Below are 25,240 nucleotides of genomic sequence, written 5' to 3'. Positions count from 1 at the left end.
GGGATCTGTGTCTAAACTTCAGTTGCAAGAAATTTTTATTTATGAAAGTGTAATAAATTTAAAAATATAATACATTTTGAGAAGTATGCCTTTGGTTGACTTCTGTAATATAATGATATGGCCATTCCATCTTATCCCCCCTGCCCCTTCTATAAAACACAGGTGGGGTCAATTGAATGTCATCAATACATATTTTCTTCATAATGGCAGCTTGCACAGTTCTATCTCATGAAACGTATTTTCTTTAGGATTTACTAGTTATATAGTGAATTTTCTAAGTTTTCCTATTGCTATAGTGCCAAAACAATTGCTTGGAGAAAGTATGGAGTCGAGAGAAACAGGTCTCAATTCTAGCTCTGTTGAATGACCTTGGGAAAGTCACTTAAATATCTGGGCCTTATGGAGATGGTAATAGTACATCCTTCAAAGATTTGTAAATATTAAATGACGTAATAACACTTATAAACCTGACACATAGCAAGTTCTTATCATTTGTTAGCTACACATAGCTTTTAAATATTTCTGTACGTGTCAGGAAGTACGAATATGGAAGTGTATCTTGTTTTTGTATTTCATTGCTTATGGTTATTGTGTCTTTCAGGGCCTGGGAAAGACTCTTCAAACGATTTCTCTTCTTGGGTACATGAAACACTATAGAAACATTCCTGGTCCTCATATGGTCTTGGTTCCTAAATCTACATTACACAACTGGATGAGTGAATTCAAGAGATGGGTCCCAACACTTAGATCTGTTTGTTTAATAGGAGATAAAGAACAAAGAGTAAGTTTTGTATATCATGACATGTTTAATATTAAAAGAATTTGAATTTAGGTTTGGGGAGATAACTAGAGGAGGGATGGAAAAAGACAAAGGTTAACTTGGTCTCTACAGATACTAGTAATTTATAAATGGAATGTTGTCTTCATGATTACAATTCACACTGGGAAAAACGAGTTGCAGACTGTAGAAGACTAAGAATATAGTTTACCTCTCCTGTTTTTGGGGGGTTGGTTATAAAATCAAGGGCTGTGTTCTCATTCCAGAAGCATTTTCTTACTTTTAAAAGAAATTTTGAGTATGTGAGGTGGTTAGAAATTTAAGCAACCCGAAGTTTAGATTAATGTATATGATGGTAATAGTCACAGAATAGTAATTTGTAATGGTAAATAGGTGTTAAACATGTAAGTAGTAACTTGCAAGTTGGTATAATATTGGTCAGTTGGCACATCCTTTTTGGAAGAAGATACAGAAATAATAACACTACTAAGACAATAGAGTTGAGGATTTGTGTGTTTTTTTGTCTTTTTTTCTTTTCTAGGGCTGCACCCGCGGCATATGAAGGTTCACAGGCTAGGAGTTGAATCAGAGTTGTAGCCGCCAGCCTACACCACAGGCACAGCAACTTGGGATCTGAACCCACATCTGCGACCTACACCACAGCTCACGGCAATGCCGGATTCTTAACCCACTGAGCGAGGCCAGGGATCGAACCTGCAACCTCATGGTTCCTAGTTGGTTTCTTTAACCACTGAGCCACTATGGGAACTCCGAGTTCAGATTTTAAAATGTACTCTTAAGATATTCAAAGACTATGTACTTAATTTTGTTTTCCTTTCACTCAAATATCAGTAATGACTCTAAATTTCTTTTTTCCCTTTATAGATAGTTGGGGTATTTTGTTCTTTTTATGCTTTGCAACCCAATTATTTAAGCAGTCTTTGCTTTTTTTCCTCAGCTTTAAAATGGCAATAATGTCTTGGAGTTCCTGTTGTGGCTCAGTGGTTTTGAACCCAACTAGTATCTATGAGGATGTGGGTTCAATCCCTGACCTTGCTCAGTGGGTTAAGGATCCCACATTGCTGTGAGCTGTGGTGTGGGTTGCAGATGTGGCTTAGATCCCATGTTGCTGTGGCTGTGGCATAGGGTAACAGCTACAGCTCCAATTTGACCCCAACCCGGAAACTTCCATGTGTGGCTGTAAGAAAAAAAAAGGAAAGAACAAAAAAATGGGAATAGTGTCTTAATAGACCTATAAAAATGATGGGAATGATAATACTTAACTGCAAACAAGCCTTATCTATCTTAGCCCTTATTTATCTTTATGTCAGAAAACTCCCTATCCTTTGCCTAAACCTGTGTCTTAAGATTTTCAGCATCTAGTGAATGGAATCAAGGAAAGAAGACCTGAGGATTCGTATACTGAGTTTTGCACTGAAGAATTTTGTCAGTTATTTTTTACTGAATTGCTCTGACACATACTTTTAATGAAGTTACTTTGAGCTGGTTCTGGCTGCTTGCATACTATAGATATCTTTTTAATATTCCCACTCTTCTTTTGCATAGTAGATTATGTCGTTGTCATCAGTAAATTTAACATATAGTTTATTTTTGCATGATGTAATTTTTTTCTTTTCCTATAGGCTGCTTTTGTTAGAGATGTTTTACTACCAGGAGAATGGGATGTATGCGTAACGTCTTATGAAATGCTTATTAAAGAGAAGTCTGTTTTCAAAAAATTTAATTGGAGGTACTTAGTTATAGATGAAGCTCACCGGATCAAAAATGAAAAATCCAAGGTAATTTGATACTTAGAAGTGAAACTCATTTGTGCCTTTGTTTAGAATTTGATCATTATGCAGGATACTCATTCTAATGATGAATTTGTTTCAGTTGTCAGAAATAGTGAGGGAATTCAAGACTACAAATCGACTATTATTAACTGGAACACCTCTTCAAAACAACTTGCATGAGCTTTGGTCACTTCTGAATTTTCTCTTGCCAGATGTCTTTAATTCAGCTGATGTAAGTATTATTGTTTTCTGGTTGAAATAGTAATGTTTTAAATACTATGTATTTTTGTAGTAGAATTGGCCTACTTCAGGAAACAAATGAACACATAGAAAAAGGTCAGATTTGTGGTCACCGGAGGTGGGGGATGGGGGGATTGGATGAAGGCATCTAAAAGTACAAAGTTTCTTGTACATACTTATCTTTCAGTTATAAGTACCATAAATGTCATGTACAGCATGATAAATATAATTAACACTGCTGTATGTTACATATAAAAGAATAAGTCCTGAGAGCTTTTGTCACAAGAAAAAAACTTTCCTGTTTCCTAATATCTCTATGAGATGATGGATGTTTACTAAACATTGTGATAATCATTGCATGATGTGTGTGAGTCAAACTATTGTGCTGTCCACCTTAAACTTACACAGTGCTGTATGTCGTTTTATCTCAAAACCAGAAAAATTTAAAAAATTGTCCTGCCTTTCAGCACTGCTTGAGATAATCATTTCTTTTTCATGTTTTTAGTTACCCTAGTGTAGCCTACCAAGTTGTGTATGCATCCTGAGAGTTTACTTTTGTGCCTTTGATTTCAGTCTCTTTTTATAAATCATGGTTTGTTTCTCCGAAGTGTCAGAGATTTGCATTCTTTTTTTTTTTCTTTTTTTTGCTTTTTAGGGCTGCACCCGTGGTGTATGGGAGTTCCCAGGCTAGGAGTCATAGAATAGGAGCTGCAGCTGCCAGCCTCCGCCATAGCTGAAGCAACATGGGATCTGAGCTGTGTCTGTCACTTACACCACAGCTCACGGCAACACCAGATCCTCAACCCACTAAGCAAGGCCGGGGGTCGAATTCACATCCTCATGGATCCTGATTGGGTTTGTTACCACTGAACCATGACGGGAACTCCCCAGATTTGCATTCTTATTTGGCGGTCATGTTAATCTGACATTGTCTCAGTGGCTGTAGGTGCACTGCTGATGTTTTTAAGGTGTGGTACTCAAGAGTATTCCCCAAGTGAATTTGTGCACTTCATGTTGCTTGTGCTCTTAAGTCCCCAGGATGGCCTCTCCCCAAGGTGGTCTTCAAATTTTTTTATGGTCTGACAAACATAGAACTTAATCTTTGCATTTGATAAAATATTTTCCATGAAAGAAATTGTTTATTAATATTAACTACTTGAACTGTTATTCTTAGGAGCATAGTATGTATTATGTCCAGAGTCTATGCTGTTAGTAATTTCATTTTTTTGTTAGGCCAGATTTCATTTTGAACCTTTGTTCTCGTTGCTAAAGGGTGTATGTGTGATTTTGAAAAGCCTATTCAAAGAAGGTATTGATTTTTTTTGTTGTTGTGTTAAGGATCATCTTAAGGTTAAAGAAAATTGTTCTTAATAGATAGTGTCAACAAGCTACTTTAGTTTTGCTTTTATGTATTTTGATTTTGTTTTTGAGATAATTTTTTTACCTCATTGACAGATTGATTTAATCATCTCTTAAAGCTTTGTTTTAGTTAACACAGTGAATTCTAAAATTATGTTTACTAACAAAGCAAATTGTGTTTACTAAAATTCAGTTGACTCTTGAACAACACTCAGTTTGAACTGAGTGAGTCCACTTATACATAGTTTTTTTCAGTAGTAAATACTACAGTACTACATGATGTGCAGTTGGAGGGCTGACTGTATATATGGATCTTCACCTGTATGGAGTGTTGATATATCTGTCTAACCTCTGCGTTTTTCAAGGGTCAGCTGTATATAATAAACATGCTAAAGAGGTAAGGATATAGAGGAACTGTCCTTGTTCAAATCCTACCCAGATACTAACAAAATCCTGGTAATCTGAATTTCACTTTTAGTCTGAGTGGTCTTAGAGAACAAACTGTGAGGTAGTTTTAATTTTTAAGCTTTTCTGAAACTGAAAAAGAATATTTATTCAAGATATGATTTTCTAATTCTTTGTAACTTAGTTTCCAACTGTTTTCTTTTTACATGAAACGTAAATGTTTTTGAGAAAAATGTTTAGGAAGTAATAGGATTCTTAAACTAATTTAAAATTAATTGTTCAGTAGTGCACATGAAAAAGGAAAATAACTAAATGATTTTTGTGGTTCACAACTCAAATATTAATTTTAGAAATCATGGTATATGCTTTATAATTAGATAATTGGTATTTGTAGTTAATGTTATCTCCAATCTTATTGTATTCTTTTGTTTGTTAATTTAGGACTTTGATTCCTGGTTTGATACAAACAATTGCCTTGGGGATCAAAAGCTAGTTGAGAGGCTTCATATGGTAAGTATTTGGAGTGGGATTAAAAAGTATATTTCTAAAATTGGGGAAAATGAGACAGATTTAAATTAGTGGATTATTTTTCTGTTGACAAAAAAGCACAGTGGCTTTAGAATCAGATCTGTTTGAATCCTGTCCACCTAATTGCATAATTGTATGATGAGGAGAAGGGGTAATAATGTTTGGCAGTTTTAGCCTTAGAACCTAGAATGAGGAGTTCCCGTCGTGGTGCAGTGGTTAACAAATCTGACTAGGAACCATGAGGTTGCAGGTTCGATTCCTGGCCTTGCTCAGTGGGTTGAGGATCTGGCGTTGCCATGAGCTGTGGTGTAGGTCGCAGACGCAGCTTGGATCCCGAGTTGCTGTGGCTGTGGTGCGGCTGCAGCTCCAATTAGACCCCTAGCGTGGGAACCTCCATGTGCCGTGGGAGCGGCCCTAGAAAAGACAAGAAGACAAAAAAAAAACCTAGAATGAGGGTCCATCTGTTCTTAAATCCAGTGACTGTGTGTAACCAATTGCTAATAGTTCATTGTGAGCAGAGTTGGTATGTTTTTGCTGTGAAGTATGGCTCTGTTCCTTCTTAGGAAGATTTGCAAGTGAAAGTTGGTAGAAAGGTAGAAATTTCTCTAACAGACCTCATGTTATGGTACCCTGTCCAGCAGGATAAATCATGTAAGCATGGCATGTAAGGCCTTTTATGTCCTACTTCAGGGTTTCCCAGTTGGTGTTGACGTTTTGGACTGGGTTAATTTTTTGCAGGATGGGTAAGGTGGTTTTCTTGTTTAACAGCATTCCTGACACTTGTACACACTGGATGCCAGTAGTATGCCCTCATTTGTGACAATCATAAATGTTTCTAGGCATTATAAACATGCCCTGGAGGGTAAAATTGCCTCCCACTCCAAGATCATAGCCTTTCGGGTATTTTCCAACTTCTGTTTCACTTTTTGTACAAGCTTTAATTTTCTAGAATTGCTGACACCACTGTCAGTTTTATGTAAACATTCTGCTAATTTCAGTCTCTTTGCTTACCTTTTTGGCCACATCTAGTATCCCCTTTCCTGCTCTCTTTACTAATAATACCTAGAATCAGTGATGGCGTCACCTCCACTGCATCTAGGCTGAGGCTGGCCTAACGGCTCTGGTGTATCCTGTCTTTAACTTTCTTAGCATTCTAACATAATAGGACTTTGCACAGGGTATAGAAACAATTAATTTACAAATATTTTTCCTACTGCATTATAAACACAAAGGCAGAGTATGTCTTATATTTGTCTTTGTATCCTTAGTAAAATGCCTAGCTCAAAATGGCTATGTAGGGAAAAATTAAAAATTTATGAATGTTCAGGTATTTCTTTTTATAAATTAATTTTAAGGTATTTTAAGTTTCTATGTACTGAAATTTATTTTGTTAAGTATTCTAAGGTGCTCTCCTAGACACCTTGTTGCAGTTTAGATGGAATTCAAGCATGTATGCACTCAATTTAAATTTATTTGAAGGATCATGGAGTGTATATGTAAATTCTGCTTTAATAAATACATAGGTATGTGCAGGTAGAGCATTCTGAATAACCCACACAACAGAATCAGCTAGTTTGGCTTTGTTTATTTGGTTCAGAGTAGTATGAAGATGCTTATCAAACCAGGGAGAACAGGTCTGATAGCTAGCTGCCTTTTTGCTCTGTCTTAAAATTCCCAGCTGGGCTCCTGTGGTCTTGTAATGAAATAATGTATTCAGAGTCCCATGGGTAGACTTAGGAATGAGATAATTCTCACTTGATGTATGAATTTTCTATTGTTGTAAACACCCACCTCCCTGAAAAAAATCCCCACACCAAAACCTAAATTGTATATATTTTAATAACCTCAGAATTTATGAGTTGACTGAGTTTTTGTTGGTTTTACCTGGATTTACCCAAGCAGTTCTGAGAGAGGGCCAGTGGGGTTGGAGGTCTTCACTCACGTGTGTGCAGTTGGTGCTGGCCTTCAGCTAGCGCTGCGCTAGCTTCCTTATATGATGATGTTAGAGAAATGTTGCTTATTACTGTTCTCACCAGTTTTTATTTTTCATGATGATTGTATTTTTATAAGCTAGTGTAAATAGAATGAAGATAAAAAGGCTATCTTTAGTTTTATAGGTATTTATAATTTTATGAAAATGAACTACATACAACATGGTTATGTCTTACAAATGTAATGTGTAATAAAAAACAAGATATAAATGGGCATATACTGTATGAGTCTATGTAAAGTTAAAAACAGGCAAAACTAATTTATGATGTTAAGAAGTGAGAGTATTGCTTATCTTTGGGGAGTAAAGGGAACAGTGACTGGGAACTTTACAGAAGAATGTATGGGATGGTCGATTTATCTAGGAGATGGATATATAGGTATGTGTAGTTGATGAACATTGAATTGTATATTCATGGTTTGTATACTTTACATTTGGTCTACTTCTGTAACAAAAGGGTGTAGTAAATTTTAAAGCTGTAACCATGAATATATCTTAATGTGGATTTAGCCGTTTCTGAAGTAATTTTAGTCTGTGTGCATGCAGCTAGTTTTAAACCTGAAAGACAGTTAATGTCTTTAAAATTTACTATTTTACTACTTTTTAAATATTTTATGACAGTATATCAAGTATGCCTCATTATATATATTGGATAATCATCTTAACATAATTACTCCTCAGAAAATCAGTAATAATAAATTATGTATTTGGAAGGGAGAAGTCCTGAGAATCATTTGATAATCATAAATTTCTCTATATTTATTTATGTATTTGTTTATTTTTGTCTTTTTGCCATTTTTTGGGACGCTTCCGCGGCATATGGAGGTTCCCAGGCTAGGGGTCTAATCGGAGCTATAGCCACCAGTCTACACCAGAGCCACAGCAATGCAGGATCCGAGCCACGTCTGCGACCTACACCACAGCTCAAGGCAACGCCGGATCCTTAACCCACTGAGCAAGGCCAGGGATCGAACCTGCAACCTCATGGTTCCTAGTCGGATTCGTTAACCACTGAGCCACGACGGAACTCCTTCTCTATATTTAAAAGACACTTTGGAGATTCTGAAGTAATACTTGCCTTACAGATAAGTTCATCTCCATTTCTTTTTGCTTTTTTAAGGTTTTGCGTCCATTCCTCCTTCGTCGAATTAAGGCTGATGTTGAGAAGAGTTTGCCTCCAAAGAAGGAAGTAAAAATCTATGTGGGTCTCAGCAAAATGCAAAGAGAATGGTATGTATTCTGAGACATTTTTGAAATGATTCTTGATTCTTCACTAACTTCATTTGTGTTTTGTTTACTAATTTGTATGGTCAAGGAATTCTGCTTACTGGATAGAATTCTGCCTGAGGGGTTTTCCAATCATGTAACCTAGGACTTGCTAATCAAATTTGTGATACAGTCTTACTAGATGACAGAATCAGGTTGGGCAGTTTGGGAATTCATAGGTTAAACTTGGCATTAAATAGGGATACATTTAAAGCCCTCCACTCAGGTTTTTTTAAAAAGAAGCGCTTATGGCCCAGACAGGAGACATGTGGTTAACTTGGTGGTTTATAAATCCTGGATTATGTACTAGTGCTAGCTCCTAATGAAGCTGGAGGTTGTAGAGATAGAAAATTTAAGTGTTTTCTCTTCTCTCTACATTTATTTAATTTAAAAGACTCCATTCTGAGTTGATTTTTTATTTTAGGGCGGCATAAAATGTCCTTTTCTGAAATTATGGTGATGACATATGTGTTGCTATTTTTAAACAGCAGCATAGGGCATACTAAAAAAGTTGAAAACTTCGTAAGTTTTTTTCTTCTTCTTTTTTTTTTCTGTTTTTTAAAGTTTATGAGATTATGAAATTGTGAGGTCTGGAGTTCCCGTCGTGGCGCAGTGGTTAACGAATCCGACCAGGAACCATGAGGTTGCGGGTTCGGTCCCTGCCCTTGCTCAGTGAGTTAATGATCCGGCGTTGCCGTGAGCTGTGGTGTAGGTCGCAGATGCGGCTCGGATCCCACGTTGCTGTGGCTCTGGCGTAGGCTGGAGGCTGCAGCTCCGATTTGACCCCTAGCCTGGGAACCTCCATATGCTGTGGGAGCGGCCCAAGAAATAGCAAAAAAAAAAAGACAAAAAAAAAAAGAAATTGTGAGGTCTAGAAGCGACTGACTTAGTGTAGTGTTCAGCGGAGGGTAATAAATAGCCACCCTGTTCTTTATTGGTTGTATCACATCTCAGATATATTCAGTTCCATACTTAATCTTGATCAGTATTTGCAGGAGGCTGGAGTTGTTGGTAAAAGGACAAAAAAGCTACAAGGCAAATGGGCATGTTGTCTGGGGGAGAGATGATCATGGTAGAAGATAGCCATTCTAAATGTCCTCAAAACCTTTGAAACGTTTTCATAGGGTAGCAGAGATGTTAGACCTGTCTTGTATGGCTCTAAAATACAGAGTTAAGATACGAGTCACTGCTGAGGAAAGACATCTTTTTAGTGATTATAAACATGTTGGTGAACTTTCTCTCAGTCACAATTGTGTTGGAAAGGTCTGCCCTGAATATTTTGTGCCCCATAATTGGAGTTAAGCATAGATTGCTTCAGTTATTTAAGTTATTTTGCTCAGAGAATTCAAGGTCCTAAAACTTTGCAGCTTAGACAGATTGCTCTTTTCTTTAGGATAATATCTAACTTCTTAGTATACATTGAAGGCTTTCATAAGCCAGCCTTAACTGTCCCCTCCTTCCCCTCAACCCCATGTACTTTTACTTATATTTAAATCTCATTGTATTCTTCTTATTTTCATCACCATGTCTCATGTTCTCATGATTCTTTCTCTCTTCTTAGATCTTAATGTTCTTATTCAAATGTTATACTAGCTACACTGAATTATAATGGAATAGTGGCACTCTTCTGTCAGAAAAGACTATGGATTAAAACTATGTTTAAAACTTAGTTTTTAAATTTGGTTTTATTCCGGAAAAATTTTGTATCACACCATTTTGTTTAAATTCATCTCAAGAGACGAATCTACTCTTTGCGCCTAAAAGCCCAAAGCATTAAACATGGACATTAGAACACTGGGCAGAGGGGTTATAAGAGAAACAAGAAGAAAGAGGTTATAGGTGATAGACTCCTAACTACACCTTAGAAGTTGTTGCATTGTTTCTTAAAGGTATTTTGAGGTTGAGAATAGGGAAGGGGGTTCTGTATTTAAAGTGGCAGGGATGGGTCCAGAAACGTTTGAACCGTCTTAAGATGTTTTTCTTCTTGATAGGTATACTCGGATATTAATGAAGGATATAGATATACTAAACTCTGCAGGGAAGATGGACAAAATGAGGCTGTTGAACATCTTGATGCAGTTGAGGAAGTGCTGTAATCATCCATATCTATTTGATGGAGCTGAACCTGGTCCACCTTATACAACGGACATGCATCTAGTTACCAACAGTGGCAAAATGGTGGTGTTAGACAAACTGCTCCCTAAATTAAAAGAGCAAGGTACCAGTCACTCTACTCTACAGCAGAAATTAGCACAACATTTTTAAATCATTTATATTTATTAAAAAAAAAAAGGTACCTATGTTACTGGTATTAAATGGAGAAGTAATGGGAACTGTTCTAAGATTCTGTGTTAAAATGAAAGAGCACTATGCTATGATATGACTACCCTGGCACTCTCTCAAGTTCCAAGAGTGGAATTTAAAAACTTCTATTGGTTATCTGAACTCCAGATTCCCCCCACCCCCACCCCAGTTTTAAGCCTTAAATCTTTTATAAAGTAAGCAGTAGTTAGGGTAGCCACACTTCCTGGATTTGAGGGGGGGCATTTTCATTTTAGGTATTTCCTAGAAATACTAACTTTTTGTTATAAAATGCGAAGAATACTCTTCCTACCCATTCAAAGTTTCCAGAGCCTTTTTGTTACATTGTTTCTCATCTCTTCATGTGGATTTTTAATTAAATGTTATGTGCATTGACCCAAAGCACTTTTGTTTTTAACACGTTGGCATTTTATGTGAAAGTGAGTATGTGTACAGATATATTTAAACTATATGAAGGTAGAATTTGCAGCTTCAGCGATTATAAACTCATTGCAAAATTTGTTTTCATCTATATCATCCTTGCTTTCTTCCTCCCAGATTATTTTGAACCAAATCCCATACACCAAGGCATTTCATACTGAAATTACTCATTCCGTAATATGAAGTATACAGTCAGATTTTATATTTTTCCATTTGTGTTTCTCTGTATATTTTGATAAGAATGAAAATTGTACCAGTAGGTGAATTTCCTCTAGGATATGATGAAAATTGTAAGAGTTGTCAGTGAATTTTTTTCCATTTCATACCTTTTTGTGAAATGTGTTTTCTAATATGCTCTCCTTAAAAGTTAAGTAATTAAAGAAATTGAATATGGCAAGAACTTGGTGGGAGACTACTGACCCCTTTGGACATTTAGGGTATGAGAAGTTGGGACGAGAGCAGATTTACCAGCCTCAGTTTCTAAGACCCTTTCATAATCATTTTTCAAAATGATCCCTTTGTCTTCATGTTCCTACTGGCTGAAGAAATGGAAGGGAGTTGAATAATTTGAGTCATGGCTAAGAGAAGGAAGATCACTGTAGATGTGAGCCACACATGTATGGTCCTCCCACCTGGAATGGGTCTTCAGCACTAGAATGAGACCCAGGGTATTGGCTGTGTGCTGGCGTCTGTGGGGCCATGCAGAGGGAAGAATTGTGGTAGAAGTTTATTTTTAAGTGTGTGAGACAAAAAGGTAATGATTCTCTCAGCTTTGGGGATGACAAGACCTCCCAGGCCAGAGGCAAATTATCTTTTCTGTTTACCTTAGTGTGTTGTATATAAATACTACCCTTTTCTATATATGCCTTGATGGGAAAAATGTGGGGAGTGGCTGACTTGGGGAATAAGTAATGTGCAGTTTTTTCCTTGTAACCAACTAGGTAACCTGGAATTAAGGGGGGAATTGGTCTTGGTTGGCCTTAAATTTCAAATAAATGTTTCAGCTTTTGAAGTGTCTGTTAAAGTGCTGTTGTATTCACCAACAGGTTCACGAGTACTAATCTTCAGTCAGATGACAAGGGTGTTGGATATTTTGGAAGATTATTGCATGTGGAGAAATTATGAGTATTGTAGGTTGGATGGGCAGACACCCCATGATGAGAGACAAGTGAGTAAAATCTGGGGAGGGGAGATTAGAAAAATTACCAGATAAAATAATTTTCTAACATCTGTTGTATTTTATGTCTGTAGGAGTCCATCAATGCATACAATGAACCAAATAGCACAAAGTTTGTTTTCATGTTAAGCACACGTGCTGGTGGTCTTGGCATCAATCTTGCTACTGCTGATGTAGTAATTTTGTATGACTCAGATTGGAATCCCCAAGTAGATCTTCAGGCTATGGTAAGAAATAACAAATATATTCTGAGCTTGATAGATGTTTTAGTTTGAGTAAGTTAGTAAACGGTCTACGAATGTCCGTGACTTGATCCAGTAGAATTTTATTTGCTCTGACTTAATAGTTCAGTGAGGATTTTTTGCAGGTGATCTTCCATCTAAATCGGCTATTTCCATTTTAGAGCTTTGCCATGTCTTAGGACCTTACGGTCTCGTTATATCCTCTTCATCCTGTTAGCAGGAAGGGGAGGAGAGAAAGCTGGGGATTGCCCAGGAAATTGTTTTGTGGGTCAGAACTGAAAGTGTCCCCACATTCGTTGGCCAGCACTCTATCACATAGCATAACTTTATTGATTTCAGGGGAGTTGTTGTCTTGTTAAGTATTTTAAAAATGCATTTTACATGAGAAATTTTAATTTTGTTTTTCAGTGTATACTTTCAAATGTTATTTATGTGAATTTTTAACTGTATTCAAAGTCACATGGTTATTTTCCTAGGACCGAGCCCATAGAATTGGACAAACCAAGACAGTCAGAGTGTTCCGCTTCATAACTGATAACACAGTAGAAGAAAGAATAGTGGAACGTGCTGAGATGAAACTCAGACTGGATTCCATAGTCATCCAACAAGGTGAGCCTTAAGGCTTTAAAAATTTTCCAAGTTGGACTGATACCATTTTTTCCCTGGATTTTTTATTTATCTTATTGTTAAACATGTGTTGAATCAAGCTACCAGTCAATAATATTTATATTCCAGACCAAAGTAAGCTTTAATTGTGTCAAGTGCATGGGTTTGGGCTCAGGAACTTTGAAGTTTGAATATTGACTCTGCTAGTCATCAATTCTTTTACACTATCCTAGCCTGTTTATCTATTATGTGGGGATAAAAGAACTACTTTTTAGGATTTTTAAGGATTAAAGGGGATAATATTTATAAAATACCCAGCAATTCAGTGTGGTACATATTAAATACAGCTGTGGTGAATATGATATTCATGTACTAACACTTGATTACTCAGGGGCATATAGAAGAGGAGGGAAAAAAACTCATAGTTCTTTTTTCTAGTTTATAACTTTTGAGCACCTGCCAGATGCCAGGCATTGTTCTTAGTGCTGAGAATATAATGGTGACTGAAACCAACCAGTGTTACTTTTCAAGGAGTTTATAATTTAGTGAGAGAGCAAGACACAGAATAAACATTTATGTAAATAGGACTAGGTGGTGAGAGTGGGACTTCATTTTGGATTAATTGAAGGGAACTTCCAAGTTTTCACACAAGATCAGCTTTCAAGGAAGACATTTATGTTTCTGAAGCTTAAAATGAAGTTTGTGATGGGATATGTAAAATGTAAAAATGAAAAACATTGTTTATTTCCTTTCTTTTCTTATGACCTATGCATTTTATGTGACTACAAAGTTACGTATACTGCGATTATTCCATTTTTGTGTTTTGATTTTGTCAACCAGTCTCTAATTTCCCTTGTAAGGAAGGGAATGTTACCTTTCTTTGATATCCCATAATGCTAGCCATAGATAGAGTTAGTCACATACATGCATATATCCTTAATGACAATAAATGATTGCTCATCATCAGTTATTTCCGTTATTAATTGCTTAACGTAGAGGGCTTACTTTGTACCAAGCAGTGTGCTAAATATTTAAATACTGCATATTATCTTTTTTAGTCTTCCTACCAACTTGAGGTTGGCATCAGAGGTGGTACAGTGTCACTTGTCTATATTTATACATATGGGAAGTGACTCATCTGGGGGATCAAGCACTAACTATATTAACTATTATAGTAAAATATTTAATTAGGAAATTCTCTGGGAACTTCTGGGGTCTGCCAAATGTTGATATTTTTCTTGAGTGATATACTGGCTGGTTTTTCCCCTCAGATTCATACATGCTTTTTAGAAAATCATTTGCCTCATGGTTCTTGTTCTCACTTATTTTTGTCTATGAAGCACTTTTTTAAGATTGAAAAAAATTGATTCATTTGCAGTCAGCTTAGAGAAGCTGAATCTTTTAGGGTTTTTTTTTTTTTAATATTTACTGGAGCAAATTTTGGAGCAAAATTTTGTGTTAGTAGTTTTATTAATCCTATTTATAGACATATTAGTCTAACAGCAAGCCTTAGTTTTATATCTCTGTGTTAACTGTTTCTTGAACTAAGGGACATAGTTAAAAATATGAGAGATACACTTGTAGCTTATCCACTCATTACAAGTTGGTTGAAGTAGGAAAATTGCAATCATAAGTGATGTGGATGGTTGTTGAAGTTTGACAATAAGAAGGTTTTTGTGCTTTACTTTTCTAAGTAGAAAAGGCTGATTTGGGAGTATTAGTGATAATACTGACCAGTTTTCTGCATATCAGAAACTTCTTGTATTTATAATGCTTTCATCTGTTGATACTTAAAAAAATTGATAATAATTTTGGTTTTCAAATATCCCAAATTTCTTATTCTCCCCACACAAAAGGGTATATTTTATTGAGATACAGTATTCAATAGGCCTTATTATATAATATGTATGCTTTAGAAATATTTCAAAACTTATGACTTAGAATTTGGCATTTTGGAGTTGGTGCAATAGGATCAGCAGTGTTTTTGGAGCTCTGGGACAGAGGTTTGATCCCTGGCCGGCAGAGGGGTTAACGATCCAGCATTGCTGTCAACTGTGGCTTGGATCTGATTCATTGCTCGGGAACTTCCATATTCCATGGGGCAGCCAAAAAAAAGAATCTGGCATTTTATATAAAAGTGAAAATTATCAGATGTGAATAAACAAATGATTGATGTTTGGGACTAAATTGCATGGTATTATAGCTGACATTTAAAAAATTCAATAAAAAATTCAAGTTTCCACTAAACTAAGATTTGTTTGATTAACATTAGACAAAATCTTTTTTCAGGAAGACTTGTGGATCAGAATCTTAACAAAATTGGGAAAGACGAAATGCTTCAAATGATAAGGCATGGGGCAACACATGTATTTGCTTCAAAGGAAAGTGAGATTACTGATGAGGATATTGATGGTATTTTGGAAAGAGGTGCCAAGAAGGTGAGATGCAGATTACATTATGTTTTTAATACATAACATATCAAACCAGACCTGTTTGAGGAAACTGTTACATGGGTCATAGATAATGTTATTTCCACGGAAGTTTTTATATACTGTAAAGCCTAATTCATTTGGACTACAGTTCTTATGCTTTTTAAATTCTCAATCTAATACGACATTTCTTTTGTTTGCTAGACTGCAGAGATGAATGAAAAGCTCTCCAAGATGGGTGAAAGCTCACTTAGAAACTTTACAATGGATACAGAGTCAAGTGTTTATAACTTTGAAGGAGAAGATTATAGAGAAAAACAAAAGGTAATTTAGGACGAGGTTATGGTTACTTGAAAGTTGGAATTTAAAGTGTTAAGTATGATGCTTGTCATGAACAGCAGTCATTTCTGTTTACTCATGTCTAAATTATTTTCATTTTTGTGTTAAATTTAATGTGGTTTTCATGTGGTAAACTCTTGAAATGCTTAAAACTTTATGTATTCTGTTAAAGTGAAATATATTGTGTGGGGTGGTTATAATATTTAAACATTAAGCATTCAAACATTAAAACTATTGCCAAAAAATTTTTTTGCAACTTTACTAGATTTTCTTTTTTAAAAAAACCAGCAAATTGGCTGATAATAATTAAAGGGAAGAACTTCCTAATTTCATAAGTAATACTTGCTATTATAAAGGAAAATTAGAAAAAAAACTCTAATGCTTTCTCTTTTAACATTTTGATGTATTTATCCTTTAGATTTTTTTTCTAGGCTAAATATATATCTACGTTTCGTTCCTAATTTGGATTGTAGCATACCTTTTATAATATTTTTCATTCCGTTATCATTAATTTGGTCAAATACTTACAGAATGCCTTGCTTATTCACTAGACAGCATCTTATGTGTTAATAACATAGTCTCTAGCCTCATAGAGCACATAGGATTTCATGAGTATCTTTGCATTTGTAAATAACAGTTGTTGTATTGTACACAGGAGTTGCATTCATGTAAGATTTGCGACTGTATAATAAAGTTGGTGATTTGAATTGTTTCCCATGTGCCAGATTGCATTCACAGAGTGGATTGAACCACCTAAACGAGAAAGAAAAGCCAACTATGCTGTTGATGCCTATTTCAGGGAAGCTCTTCGCGTCAGTGAACCTAAAGCACCCAAAGTGAGTTGACAGAGCACACATATCTAAAAATATTAGAAATATAAATTATTTTTCTTCCTATATTCTTGTGATAAAATCAGACTAAGAATTAGATTTTGTGTGGTTTCTTACAATACCTCCTTCAGCTTTTGTTAAGTTTTCCAAAAATTAATTTTGAATGTGTGCATTTAAAATTTGATTAATGTTTGTTCAATTTTAGTGGAAAATTTATTCAATTGCTTGCAGAATTGACTGTCATGGTTGATAGAATGAAGGAAAGATGACAGATAGATTTAAAGCAAAGTAGTTTGGTTTTTACGGACAATATAATTTTTTTTTCCCTTTAGGCTCCTCGACCTCCAAAACAACCCAATGTTCAGGATTTCCAGTTCTTTCCTCCACGTCTATTTGAATTATTAGAAAAAGAAATTCTATATTACAGAAAAACAATTGGGTACAAGGTAATAAAAGTAGCACTTTGTTCATAACTAAATCTAGTTTGTTTTTAACTGAAATAAATGTAGGATATCAGTTTGTTTTCTTTCATGGTTTCATTAAAACTCATGAAATGTCATGTAGCTGGTTGATAGTTTGGTTCATCACATGCTTCCTAAAATATATTGATTGATAGATAACACAGAAAAATACTTGTTCTTTAGGTGCCTCGAAATCCTGACCTACCAAATGCAGCACAGGCGCAAAAAGAAGAACAGCTCAAAATTGATGAGGCTGAACCCCTTAACGATGAAGAGTTAGAGGAAAAAGAGAAACTTCTAACACAGGTATAGCCTCTAGTCAACACAAAATTTAGTGACTTTTTTGTAAGGTACTGTGTTAGGTTGTTTTGGGATATACAAGGAAGTATGAATTTTTACTTTCAAAAATGGAATACTTGGAGATGATAAAGCATGGGTATATGTTCCATTGTCATTAGTTGTTGAGATAGTTGAGATTATACATTTGCACCATCCTTGGCAGAATGGGTATCCTTCTGATCACTTTTCTCCCAGCATTCCCATCTTCCCTTTCCTGGGAATCTTTTTTTTTTTTTTTTTTTTGGCCACCCCCATGGCATGTGGAAGTTTCCAGGGCAGGGATTGAACCCAAGCCATAGCAGTGACAATGCCAGATCCTTAACTTGCTGCACCACAAGGGAACTCCTTTCCCTTGAAGCTTATACATTACTAGTAACTTATTCTCAATTATAAGTCTTCTCTTGGTACTTATTTTAACATCCTTGAGAGTTCAATCAAGGCTTTTTAGAATCTGGCCTTAACCTACCCATAAAGTCTTTCTTTCTGTTTTCCCACTTGGATTATATCTTTGCCCTTTAATCTATGTTCACTCCTCCTGGCAAATTTCTTTTCCTTCAGAGCTCAATGAAAATGTTACCTTTTCATGTAGATTCTTTTCTCTTCCACTCAGATTTAATTGCTTGGCTATATAAGCAATATATGATGTATTGCTAAAAGTGTACATTTGTGTATATGAAAAGTCAACACTGTAAAAGAACTTTAAAAAACTGGGAGTAATTGAAAATTTTCTGTAATACTTATTAGCAGTATTGCTAAAGTTGAATAGGTTTTATTCCCAAATTCAGTGTGCTGTGATTATATGTTTTGTTTCTATTGCTTTGAAGGGATTTACCAATTGGAATAAGAGAGATTTTAACCAGTTTATTAAAGCTAATGAGAAGTGGGGGTCGCGATGATATTGAAAATATAGCAAGAGAAGTAGAAGGAAAAACTCCAGAAGAAGTCATTGAATATTCAGGTAATTCCCTATTATTTTAATAGGTATAAGAATGTTCTCAGGCTTTTGGAGAACTGTTGGAAAATTCAGATTTTGTTATTCTGAATAGGTTTTGATAAGCTAAATTTTGCTTAGCTAATTTAGTGCCTTGTTTAGTTTTGTGTTATTTAAAAATGGAGTTGGAAAATCTCTTCTTTAAAAATCTTTAAAGAAAATGATGCCATAGGCGTTCTCATTGTGGCTCAGTGGTAATGAACCTGAATGGCATCCATGAGGATGTGAGTTCTATCCCTGGTCTCACTCAGTGGGTTGAGGATCTGGCATTGCCGTGAGTTGTGGTGTAGGTCTCAGACATGGCTTGGATCTGGTGTTGCTCTGGCTGTGGCAAAGGCTGGCAGCTGCAGCTCTGTCTAGACCCCTAGCCTGGGAACTTCCATATGCCGCAGGTGCAGCCCTAAAAAACCAAAAAAAAAAAAAAAGCATTGTTATTTGATTTTTCTTTTTAGTCTAGGTCACTAGCTATAGCCAAGAAAATAAGAATAGGTCACTGAATAATCATTTAATTTTTATTTCATTTTTCTTCATAACTTTTCAAGTATTATGTGCTTCTGTGTTTCCTGAAGTCAGTTGAATTGTCAAATATATATGTGTAGCTGTGTTATGATGAGTCTATTGAGAATTTCAGAATAGAAAATTAAGAGTTGGGGGATACTCACTTAAATCATCCAGTTCATCTTACTTTTTTTAGTTAAGCAAGTTGAGAAATAATTATGTGACTTACTGGTATTAGATATGGGGTAAATGGAAACATTTCTTAATCCTTAGCAAATAAAGTAGAGCATTTATAATAACAAGTTACATATCCCATCTGCCCACCTTTTACTTTTACAGCTGTGTTCTGGGAAAGATGCAATGAGCTACAAGACATAGAGAAGATTATGGCTCAAATTGAAAGGGGAGAGGCAAGAATTCAAAGAAGAATTAGTATCAAAAAAGCACTTGACACGAAGGTACTTAATAATTTATGAGTACTAATAAATAATGGTAGTTAGTAAAATAATTCCTATCTATAAATGTGAGAGTTAAAACAACTTTTAAAAAGGAAAAGAAATGATTTAAAATTAAAATTTCCTTCCAAGAACAACATTCAAACATAGGTATTCTCAACAGAATTTACCTTGGTATTTCAGTTAATATATCTGGGTCAGAGTCAGTTTGACTAACTTTGCTGCACAGTATCAGAAAGTTTGAGTCTATTTCTTTTTAGAAAAATGAAGACAAATTGTTTCGGGACAAAGGTTATGATTTAATTGAGGTGTTTTGGATAGAAAATTGATTTGAAATATATTTTTAGCTAACTTTTACTAAAGCTGAGTTTGAAATACAGTTTATATATATAGGATTTGTATTTATATATCTGATTTTCATAGATTGGACGGTACAAAGCACCTTTTCATCAGCTGAGAATATCGTACGGTACTAACAAAGGGAAAAAACTATACTGAAGAAGAGGATCGTTTTCTGATCTGTATGCTTCACAAGCTTGGATTCGACAAAGAAAATGTTTATGATGAATTGCGGCAGTGTATCCGCAACTCTCCTCAGTTCAGATTTGACTGGTTTCTAAAGTCCAGAACTGCAATGGTGAGTCCTGAGGGCCTTGTTGTGTAATGTAGTAAACAGTTCAGACTAAGTGGATTATGTAATATTCTCTAAGGTAACTTTTTTTTTTTTTGTCTTTTTGCCATTTCTTGGGCCGCTTCCGCGGCATATGGAGGTTCCCATGCTAGGGGTCGAATTGGAGCTGTAGCCGCCAGCCTACACCAGAGCCACAGCAACGCAGGATCCGAGCCGTGTCTGCGACCTACACCACAGCTCACGGCAATGCTGGATCCTTAACCCACTGAACAAGGCCAGGGATTGAACTTGGATCCTCATGGTTCTTAGGCAGATTCGTTAACCACTGAGTCACGATGGGAACTCCTCTTTAAGGTAACTTTTAAAATTGTATGAAGAGAAGATTGTGGTTCACCTGTGCCTTCGAAGTAGATTTTTGTTATAATAATATGGTACTTTTGAATGTGATGACCACAACTTTAAATTTGACTTTTGGCTTTGTAAAGTAACATATTTCTTTAAAGAAAGGACTTGTATTCTGGCATCTGTCCATCAGAATCCTGAGTCTGAGTTGTTTAAAAAGAGCTTAATATAGTACAACACAGTACTGATATATAAATTAATGTTAGGTTTTATTTTTATTCCCAATCTCAAGCTTTTTCTGATCAACAGGTTCCATTTCTTTTCTTTTTTGCTTTTTAGGGCCACACCCATGACATTGTCACGCTTCAAGATAGAGGATAATGTACAGTCTTTAAATGTTTAATAACTGAAGGGTTTTTTTTTCCCCCCAGGAGACATCAACAGAGGCTATTGTTTATGAAACCCTAGTTTGGGAAGTGTTGCACTGTAAACACATTATAATATATAGTTAGGTGAGACAGAGTCAGTTGCTATAAGCGCCATCTTATGTCTTTTAAAGGAACAGTTTATATAGTTAATAGGAGTGATTTTGTAGTGAGTAAAAGAAACAAGATGTAGTGTCGCATGATTTACCAGTATAAGACCATAGTCTAAAACTGTTATTTTCTAACATGTTTCACATTAAGGTGCACATAAGAAGTGATGATGTGTATGGCCCCTGTGATAAACAGTTAAGGCATAATCCTTGCCTAAGAGCCAAGAAGATTCATACCTTAGCACACCTATAACACATTTTGGCCTGTGTGGCTCAGTATACCTGTTAAGGAGCTAGAGAACTTTGATGTAGTGTACTACCTTCTCTGTGTATGTACTGTTGCAAATATTCCCAAGCGTTATATGGTTGTGTCTTATACAATAATATTTGAAAATGATTTTGTGGTGATTATGTAGTAATATCACAAAGAAAAAACACAATTCTACTTAGTAAGTAGCCAGCAATGATACAAATTAACCAATTTTCTTAAGGGTTATTTACTATTTCTATACTACTCCAAATCCTTTCTAGAGCCTGTGTAGATTACTAGTGAGAGATGAGGGGAAACCCATCATAGGTTTCCATGACTGTTTATCCAGAACTGGAGAAAAGTGGCATGTGGTACGTGGACTGCCATAATTCTGGTGGTAATAATACTTTTAAGGGAAAGAGTATATATATAGCTCTTATTTAAGTTTTAGTCGATTTTGACCCTCAATATGTGCACTATTTATAATCTTTAAGTTTGGGTTTACATGGCAGTTCTCAGGCATAGACACATGAGGAATACACAACAGTATAGTCTTAAATAATGAAGTGGAAAATGCACAGTTACCTTTTTGTCCCCTCCTAGCATGGATTGTGTATGAAAATTGTTGTTCCTTTTGCTTTTTAAAATTCCACCTGTTGGGGATGTGTAAGTGATGTTCTAATGCCGTTACAATATACCTTGGTTTTGAAATTGTAATAATGAAAACTTGGAGATGGAGAATACAGGCTTACCATGTAAATTTATGTTTATAACTCAGGAGCTCCAGCGGAGGTGTAACACCTTAATTACCTTGATTGAAAGAGAAAACATGGAACTAGAAGAAAAGGAGAAGGCAGAGAAAAAGAAAAGAGGACCAAAACCTTCAGTGAGTACTCATGAAAAATATAAATATTTTCTTGGAGAACTTAACTTTTTTTCAAGAATTTGAATATTATTTGGCTATCAGTGATGTGTTAGTCTGTTTTCGGTAAATAGTATGGCCTGAACTTGCTTAAAAAGTATAAATTAATCTTGATTACCTTGTGTGGGGAGAACCATGTCATGGTGGTAGTTCATAGTATGAGGATTTTGAGAACCTGGGAAGGTCTGTCTGGTGAATGCTAAGAGCCTACACCTGATTTTTAGAATATGTAAAGAAATAGTAGGAAAGCAGTGATCTTTACAGCCTTTACTGTTGACTTCGAAGCTTTGATTTGTTGTCCCAGTGGTATTTTAGCAGTGCTAAAGCAAAAGTTTGAGAACAAAAAACCCCTCTTTTTTTATTTAATATTAAATTATAAGTCATTGTTAAATAAACATCTCTAGGTAAGTCTGGTATTTGTGTAGCCTTACAAAATATTTCTCATTACTGCTTTGTTTTGATGGAGGACATATGTTATACATTTGTTTGGTGTACTGGTTTACATTGCTAATTGTGAATGGTTCATTTACTTTGTTATCAACATTAATTTTTTCATTGTGTCAGTAAAATAGACAAATATGATTACTTGGAGAATTAAGGTTATTCTGGGTAAGAAAATCTGATAGCTGTTACTCAGTTGCAGCTATTAGTCTAGCGCTGTCATGTGTCTTTTAAGAGTACCCTTGTGATGAAGATAATCCTTGTGTTTGTTTATAGACACAGAAACGTAAAATGGATGGAGCACCTGATGGCAGAGGAAGAAAAAAGAAGCTGAAACTATGAATACATATTTGTTTCATAATCACTAACTTTAAACTAGTAGTTCTTTAATTTACGGGTCTTCATAAGATGTACTGTACAATGCTCAGTCGTTATGTCATTCAAAGACATCAGGTTCATCTGTTTACCGAGCTAGAAACATAGTATGTAGTTTCACTTTTTTAAATGCAACAGCTGTGCTGAAATTTTTTTATCATTAACACTTGAAGTAATAAAATAGGCTTCATTTATTAATAAATGTTTCATTTGATTTATTTTTCTATTATAGTTCCATTTGTGAAGATTGTGACTTTTTGTTTATCAGCTATAATTTCTACACTTGTAAGGCTTAAAAAAGAAGCAAACAAGTTTAAAAAATTGCAAATAACATTTGTCCCTTCAGTCTTCACTTAGCTGTGTAATTGTTTTAATTCACTTTGCCTTTGCAGAAATTTGGGTATCTCCTTTGTAGTGCTGTTGAGTCTCATCTGGGAAGATTATGTAAATTGCATTCTCCTTGCTTATTATATGGGTAGAATGGGAAAAAAAAAAGGCAAGACAACTTCTCATTAAATTCTGTGCATATTTGTGTTATGCTTTGTTTCTGTAGTTGGTTCTGAGGTGAATACGCTCTGTTCTGTTTGGAAGAATGGCCTTTTAGTTGTATAGCCAAAGACATTTAGTATTTTCTGGTTCCTTAAGGTGTTACTGTACCATTTTGTAAAAGGAATATTATTATTATTTTTTTTAATTGTTTGGTAAATATTTTGACAAATTACCTTCTGAAGCAGCCACTACTTAGAAAGATAATGTCAAGACTAAGGTGATTTTTTTTCTTTTTAAAAAGACCCAGCCAAAATAAGGTGTGAATTTGTCATACTGTTAAATTGAAATTGATAACAAAATGTATCCCATTCCAGTTTACCTTTTTTGGGTTTTAGGGTAATTGAAAATTTTATTTTATTATATTTAAAATAATTTCTAAGTGTAAGCAGCAAGACTGACTATAATTCCAGTTTTTATTTTCTATGGACAGACTTGATAAACTGGAGACCCTGAAGCAGGATGACCCAAATTGTAGTGTCAGGATTTTAGCTGTACCAGAGGCCTTTATGTGCTACACATAATTTGTATAAAGTTTTATATGTGCAAATTGGGTACATAAACAGTTCTCCATTTTTCTAAGGGAATGCAATAAATGTAGCATCGTGAATAAATATAACTTTTATAATCCTTAAGTGGTCTTTTCTTTCCATTTCTTTTAATTTTCTTTTCTCATTTGCTATCTGTTTTTTCCTTAATTAGATTCCTTCCTCTCAGATTTCTATCAGTTGCTTTCATCTGCTGACACATAATTGAGACTTTTATTTATAATACTTTTTCTGTAGTATTAACTAATACTGCTTTTTAAAAGGGGGGGTTGTTGCCATCAATATCAAGCAAAATACAATGGTTATGGTTATGGCAATTTCTGGAGTAAATTGTTTTGTGTTCCCCTCAAATTGATTTCTGTATAATCTTAGATTCTTAAAATAACAGTTATGATCTATTGTAGCAAAATTTGAGGAGTGGTTACTTTTTCCATGAAAAGAACTGTCTTAGAGCAGTTGCCTTATTTTGAAAGAAATAGTTGGAACAACATAAGGCTGAAGAAAACTTTACAGAGGTCACAAAAGAAGAAGCAGTATTTTAAAAAGGAAGAAGTTACTGTGCGTGTGTGGTTGGGGTGAGTGCAGGGGATGGGAGGAGGGAGAGAGGGGAAATATGAAAGGAACCTAGTGCCAGCCCTTCAGAGCACAGGGCACAGGGACGTGTAAAGGGAAACACCTGAAAACATGAAAGAAATAATATCCAAATTTAGCATTGCAGTTGAACCCCAAAGTAAGAGGCATTTATGTTTCACAGGCCAATTAGGATATGATTACTGAATGTTTAGAATAAAGTAAAGCCAAGTTTTTATTTATACTGCCAATTACGGGGAAGGAAAAAGAATAAGCTCACATCAACTGTTTTAAAAGAGAAATTGGTGGTGGAGTAGACTCAAAATTGGAACCCAGTTTCTGATTGATTTCCTCAATTTCTGGTTGTGGAATAAGATACCACAAATAGGTGGAATAAATGGTCCCTGAAGCCAGCCTAGAAGAGGCCAGGTGTTGACATAGGAGACCAGGGTGAGAATCATCTGTTACCCCAAGTACTTCATTTAATATATACTTGAGTAAGGCTTTCTGTGTTATTTTTGTTAGGAAGATTATATTCTATTGGGAAGATGGCCAGGTAAAACTAATAAAATGTAATCATTACTCTCCACCTCAATATTATTTTAAATATTA

At 35.3% G+C, this 25,240-nt stretch overlaps 1 protein-coding gene across 1 annotated transcript in view; it reads left to right on the top strand.

The window, feature by feature from the left end:
* SMARCA5 (SWI/SNF related, matrix associated, actin dependent regulator of chromatin, subfamily a, member 5) overlaps positions 1-24,145 on the top strand; it is a 39,275-nt gene extending 15,130 nt beyond the window's left edge. The window contains 21 exon segments of the mRNA XM_047798214.1: positions 602-781; positions 2,422-2,577; positions 2,672-2,803; positions 5,017-5,085; positions 8,214-8,323; positions 10,351-10,577; positions 12,148-12,269; positions 12,353-12,505; positions 12,997-13,129; positions 15,416-15,564; positions 15,760-15,879; positions 16,620-16,730; positions 17,057-17,170; positions 17,369-17,491; positions 18,349-18,408; positions 18,410-18,482; positions 19,353-19,471; positions 19,892-19,942; positions 19,944-20,105; positions 22,005-22,112; positions 22,866-24,145. Of these exon segments, the coding sequence (XP_047654170.1) occupies positions 602-781; positions 2,422-2,577; positions 2,672-2,803; positions 5,017-5,085; positions 8,214-8,323; positions 10,351-10,577; positions 12,148-12,269; positions 12,353-12,505; positions 12,997-13,129; positions 15,416-15,564; positions 15,760-15,879; positions 16,620-16,730; positions 17,057-17,170; positions 17,369-17,491; positions 18,349-18,408; positions 18,410-18,482; positions 19,353-19,471; positions 19,892-19,942; positions 19,944-20,105; positions 22,005-22,112; positions 22,866-22,931 (2,538 nt within the window). The 3' untranslated portion in view covers positions 22,932-24,145.
* The last annotated feature ends 1,095 nt before the right edge of the window (positions 24,146-25,240 follow it).

This window comes from Phacochoerus africanus, chromosome 10, assembly GCF_016906955.1.
Source record: "Phacochoerus africanus isolate WHEZ1 chromosome 10, ROS_Pafr_v1, whole genome shotgun sequence".
NCBI lineage: Eukaryota > Metazoa > Chordata > Mammalia > Artiodactyla > Suidae > Phacochoerus > Phacochoerus africanus.
Note: the sequence above shows the minus strand (reverse complement) of the source record. Positions and strands in the feature narration are given on the sequence as shown.